General features: G+C 47.6%; 1 protein-coding gene across 1 annotated transcript in view; it reads left to right on the top strand.

Moving 5' to 3' along the window:
* The first annotated feature begins 5,678 nt into the window (after nt 1-5,678).
* Nucleotides 5,679-6,190, top strand: part of ITGA9 (integrin, alpha 9) — a 369,261-nt gene continuing 368,749 nt past the window's right edge. Inside the window, exon 1 of the mRNA XM_010835514.1 lies at nt 5,679-6,149. Within this exon, the coding sequence (XP_010833816.1) occupies nt 5,965-6,149 (185 nt within the window). The 5' untranslated portion in view covers nt 5,679-5,964. The remainder of the gene's footprint in view (nt 6,150-6,190) is intronic.

Genomic DNA, 6,190 nt, shown 5'->3' with positions numbered 1-6,190 from the left:
CTAGTCAAGGCTATGGTTTTTCCAGTGGTCATGTATGGATGTGAGAGTTGGACTGTGAAGAAAGCTGAGCGCTGAAGAATTGATGCTTTTGAACTGTGATGTTGGAGAAGACTCTTGAGAGTCCCTTGGACTGCAAGGAGATCCAACCAGTCCATTCTAAAGGAGATCAGTCCTGGGTGTTCATTGGAAGGACTGATGCTAAAGCTGAAACTGCAATACTTTGGCCACCTCATGCAAAGAGTTGACTCATTGGAAAAGACCCTGATGCTGAGAGGGATTGGGGGCAGGAGGAGAAGGGGACGACAGAGGATGAGATGGCTGGATGGCATCACCGACTGGATGGACCTGAGTTTGAGTGAACTCCGGGAGTTGGTAATGGACAGGGAGGCCTGGCGTGCTGCAATTCATGGGGTCGCAAAGCGTCGGACACGACTGAGTGACTGAACTGAACTGAATCTTGCATCTCCTTGATAAGAGCAATTATTCAGTTCAGCTCAGTCTATGAGCTTTGTTTCCTCAGCATAATTGTTACAGTAAGAGGGTGACGTCATTCTTGCTTTTGATACTTAGCTGAGAAGTCATATTTGAGGACCCTGGTTGATTGGTCTTTTGCCTTGTCGTGCCCCACTCCAGGATGAGGGGTGAGAGTCAACACAGTGCCACCAGAGGGCGCTCTCTTGGGGGCAGGAAGTCCTCACGCGTCCCTGGTGTATCCATCCCCTGGGACACTGTCTAAAGACTCATTCTTCGTGGTCCCACATGGAAGCAGATAGCTCTACTGCTGCTGCCTGGTCCCAGGGGCAGTGAGGACAGGACAGGGCATGCTGCCCTGGCAGTTCCTACTCTGGTGTCCCTGCTCATGCCCCATTTGGAGCTCTAAGCTGCTATTTCCTGCTCTCTGGTACCTTCAGATTTTGAGCATCATTGGAACCACTGCCCAATCTCCTCTTCTAAGGAAGAGTCCTCTCCCATGTGTGCCTAAGCGTAGGATTCCTTTCAAAATCTGATTAGACTGACTTCCATGTTTCAGGGATTTTCAAGATTTCTTATCTAAAAGGAAACCCCCTTCTGATCTTCCAACTTTATTATGGATCAAAACCACATTTGTCTCATTCCTGGAGACCTGTGTTGAGAGGAGAGACTGTAACTGATGCATTATTGTCCAACTTGAATGGAACCTGTGGGCAACATTCGTGTCTGTAGAAGAATCTCAGTATTTGAAAGGCCACCAGTACAGACCACATATGCCAATTGTTGTCAGGACACTTTGGTTTGCATCTTTGCTGCTTGCGTGTTGGGGAAAGTTCACCAGGTCCCACCATCAGAGGGGAACACGTGACCATTTTTTTAGAAATGAAACTGTGGACAGTTCTGTCCATGTTGGAGAGGCTGTGTGTCTGTGTCACTGCTGACGTCCCAGCCAAGCTCAGACTTTCAGTCGTTCCCAGCAGAGCACCAGCCACGTGCGTGAAGGTGTGCTGGGTCCTTCGGAGAAGCTCTGCCACCCGGTGAGTACCCCCGAGACCCTCAGGTGATGCCACATGATACAGAAAGAGGAAGTGCCCCTCCAAGCTCGAATGGCTTAGCAGGCTGCTGAGTGTTTGAGCTGAACCAGTGAAGCCAGCCCTTCCAGAAAGCACTCCAGTGAGGGAAGCAGTTAATAACTATGAAAGGGATTGAAATGGCTGGGTGGGGGTGGTCTGGATTGCAGACAGATTTTTTTTTTTTTTACCAACTGAGCTATCAGGGAAGCCTTTTAGGAGCAACAGAGGAAAGGTAGTGCGCGCGCACACACGCACACACACACACACATACAGAGGCATTGCACACACTGCATTTAAAGCCTCAGAACAGTGGGTAGCAGCTGCAGGAAATCACTAAGGAGGATATTTCAGGAGCGTCCACTAGTGGCTCACATCTGGAAAGCTGATTTGACAATTTGTCAAATCTGGAGGCAGATTTGACAATTTACAAAAGTGACTGTAGAGAAGGAAGCCCAGCTGGGGTGGGCCACCGACAGGAGGATGAGGTTATAGCTGCCAGGCCATGGGAAGCCGAGGTCTTGAACTTTTAAGTCAAAGAAGGTTCTAAAATTGCTCACTTAACCATGAAACTGCATTAAGAACAGTGTTTTGAATTTTTTCTCTTTTACTCCAAATACAGACAGCTATTTCTAACAGTAAAATAAATTGCATCATCATCATAATAATATTAAATTGCTAACATTTATCACTTGCTTCCTATGTGCCAAACACAGTACAGTGTGCTTTCCAAGGCATATGTCACTGAAGCCCACAACAACCTCCGTGATCCTCTCTTTACAAATAGAGGCTTGGAGAGTTTAGTAACTTCTCTAGGTGACCTATATGATGTTACAGCTGAAGGTATGTGTCCCCCCAGAATTTGTGTGTGCTAACCCCCAAGTGTGACTGTACTCCAAGTAAGGAAGTAACTGAAGTTAAAAGAGGTCATAAGACTGGAGCCCCTCCCCGATAGGATTAGTGCCCTTATAAGAAGACCCATCAGAGAGCTGGCTTTCTCTCCATGCATTTACATGAGGAAGAGGTTGAATGACACACAGCAAGAAGGTGGCTGGCTGCAGCGCAAGGGGAGAGCTCCCACCAGTCACCAGCCCTGCTGGCAACTTGACGTTGGTTGGACTTTCAGCCTTCAGAACTGTTAGAAAATTAATTGTTGTTGTTTAAGCCACCCAGTCTGTGGGGGTTTTGTCCTGGCACCCTCCACAGGCTATCCATCCAACAACCCACCACACTGGGATTATAAGCACCAGAGCTCCTTACTCATTGCCCTAAACCACAACCTAGAAATACCATTCAAAAATTTTTATCTTTTGACAAGTGCCATGATAGTCTTAATATTTAAATTGAGGTAAGACATGTTTAAAGAAAACTGAGTGCCAAAGAATAGATACTTTTGAACTGTGGTGTTGGAGAAGACTCGAGAGTCCCTTGGACTGCAAGGAGATCCAACCAGTCCATCCTAAAGGAGATCAGTCCTGGGTGTTCATTGGAAGGACTGATGCTGAAGCTGAAACTCCAATACTTTGGCCATCTGATGCAAAGAGCTGACTCATTGGAAAAGACCTTGATGCTGGGAAAGATTGAGGGCAGGAGGAGAAGGGGACGACAGAGGATGAGATGGCTGGATGGCATCACCGATTCAATGGACATGAGTTTGGGTGAACTCTGGGAGTTGGTGATGGACAGGTGTGCTGCAGTCCATGGTGTCGCAAAGAGTTGGACACAACTGAGAGACTGAACTGAACTGAAGACATGTTTTAAAAATGTGGCATTACCTGTTCTAACACTGATGGTTGTTACTTAAAGCAGTTTCACTAAATTTGGATCTCTGGAAAAAAACATTTGTTTTGAGCATGGAAGCAGGTTGGAAATATTGCACTCGATAATAACAGTGGGAGTTTTTGGCATATGAAATAATTCAATGGTAAAGTATTTGTTTAAATCTCTGCCTGCTATTATAGTTGAAGGTTTGGTGATAGTACTTGCCCTTCCTATGAACTTTCTGGATTTCAAAACCATGTGGAAATGTAGTTTGTCTTACATAAAAAAATAAAGTTGGCAACTTCTGAAGAATTAACATCAACAAGCATATTAAGCCAAGTATCAATCATTTAGAGAATGATTATCAGGTTGTGAATGATCTTGGCCCTTTTGCTTTCTCTCCCTTCTTTGACAATATGGTAAGGATAACTTTCTTCCATAGGTTGGCTGGTCTCCTTAACCTATGCTGGGAGTGCAAGTGAGTTTCGGCCCCTCAACAGAGGCCAGGCTATTCTAACAGGATTTCACTTTGATGAATGCTTTGGCTTTATGGATAGAGCATCTTCTACATCCCATTGGTGGCTCTCTGTAGACAACTTAGGCAGTACAAAAGGATAGATAGATGGTGGATAGGTAAGTAGGAAGATAGATGGATAGATGATGTGTAAGTCAGCAAGAATAGCCCACAATCTCAACTGTAACCATAACTAATGTTTCAGGTAAACATCCAGACCTCTTTTTTGGGGGGGGCATTATTAATTTTATTTATTGCTTACTTGTTTTATATTTTATCAATTTTTTTGATTATGTCCATTCTTTTAAAAATTGTAAAAATATAATTTCAAAAGGTTGCACTCCAATTATTATAAAATATTGACTGTGTTCCCCATGTTGCAAAATACATCCTTAAGCATATTTTACATCTAGTAGTTTGTATCTCCCACTCCTCCACCCCCATATTATCCCTGTCCTCTCCCCACTCAGACCTCTCTTTGAATCCTTGCTGTTCATCCTGGGACACTCAGATAAATCACTCAGCCTCGGTGCCTTAGTTTCCTCATCTCTATTATTGTTATTATTTTGTCAGGGGGACATGATCTGTGGCTCATTGGATCTCAGTTCCCTGACTGGGGACTGAACCTGGGCAATGGTAGTGAAAGCGCAGAATCCTAACCACTAGGCTACCAGGGAACTCCCTCATACCTTTTTTTTAATGCGCATGTGGACAGAGGAGCCTGGAAGGCTACAGTCCACGGGATGGCAAAGAGTCATACAGGACTTAGTGACTGAACAACAACAAAAGCCTACATTTGTCATCATATTTTCAACATGTTAGAACTTGTGGAATTACAGCTCAAACAGTGCTCACAGGGAAATTTAGTGTGTGTGTGTACACGTGTATCATCAGTTCAGTTGCTCAGTCGTGTCTGACTCTTTGAGACCCCATGGAGTGCAGCACACCAGGCTTCCCTGTCCACACCAACTCCCAGAGCTTACTCAAACTCATGTCCATTGAGTCAGTGATGCCATCCAAGCATCTCATCCTCTGTCGTCCCCTTCTCCTCCTGCCTTCAATCTTTCCCAGCATCAGGGTCAGCTCTTCGCATCAGGTGGCCAAAATATTGGAGTTTCAGCTTCAGCATCAGTCCTTCCAATGAACACCCAGGACTGATCTCCTTTAGGATGGACTGGTTGGATCTCCTTGCTGTCCAAGGGATTCTCAGGAGTCTTCTCCAACACCACAGTTCAAAAGCATCAATTCTTTGGCGCTCACCTTTCTTTATGGTCTAACTCTCATATCCATACATGACTACTGGAAAAACCATAGCTTTGACTAGACAGACCTTTGTTGGCAAAGTAAGTACTCTGTATTTTAATATGCTGTCTAGGTTGGTCATAGCTTTTCTTCCAAGGAGCAGTATAATATTTATATATAATGCATATTACAAATAATATATATTAGAAAAAGAAAAATCGTAAGGCTAAAAATCTAAGCGTTCATCTCATGGTACTAGAGAAAAATGTTGCAAATCTAGAGAAAGAAGAAAAGAAAGGTAAAAAACAAATTGATAAAATTTTAAAATTGGAAAGTAAATGCGTTACAGAAATCATTAACGTTAAAAGTGGGTTCTTTAAAAAAATTAATAAAATTAATGGTTCCTACAAAGACATATCAAGAAATAAAGAGTAAAAACACAAAATACAAGTAGGGTGGGCTCAGGACCCGGCGCCCAGGGCTCGCCGGGGACACTGGGCGCTGGGGCGGGTCTCTGGGCTCCTCCGCGGCCGCGGGAGGTGGTGCCGGGCTCGCGGCCCGCAGGGAGCGCTGCTGCGCCGTTCCGCCGCCGGCCACTCAGGCCGCCCACCCCGCGGGCGCGCCTCTCCGCAGTCCAGCGCCGCCCGGCCCGGGACCCACTCGCTCCGAGCGCGCACACTTCTCGGCTGGACAGAGGACGCCGGCCGCTCCGGGCCGCCCCTGTGCTGTCCTACGGCTCCCGCTCGGCCCACCGCCCCCCAGCCCGGCACCGCGTCCCTCCTGAGCCCGAGCGCAGAGTTCCGGCCCCCAGGAGACTCTCGGCCGTCGGCGGACCCCTCGGCCCCTCCGCCGGCGCGCTCGGCGCCCTGCTCGCGGGGCTCAGGGGAGGGCGGCGGCCAGCTGGGGATGGGCGGCTCGGCGGCGCAGAGGGGCGCCGGGGGGCTCCGCGCGCTGCTCCTGGCGTTGGTGGCTGCAGGGACCCCTGCGGGCGCCTACAACCTGGACCCGCAGCGCCCAGTGCGCTTCCAAGGTCCTGCCGGGTCCTTCTTCGGCTACGCGGTGCTGGAGCACTTCCACGACAACACGCGCTGGTGAGTGCCCTCCCGGCCCGGACCCCGACCGCAGCCCGGCC

Source organism: Bison bison, unplaced genomic scaffold (genome assembly GCF_000754665.1).
Source record: "Bison bison bison isolate TAMUID 2011002044 unplaced genomic scaffold, Bison_UMD1.0 scf7180017864043, whole genome shotgun sequence".
In the NCBI taxonomy this organism is placed as follows: domain Eukaryota; kingdom Metazoa; phylum Chordata; class Mammalia; order Artiodactyla; family Bovidae; genus Bison; species Bison bison.
Note: the sequence above shows the minus strand (reverse complement) of the source record. Positions and strands in the feature narration are given on the sequence as shown.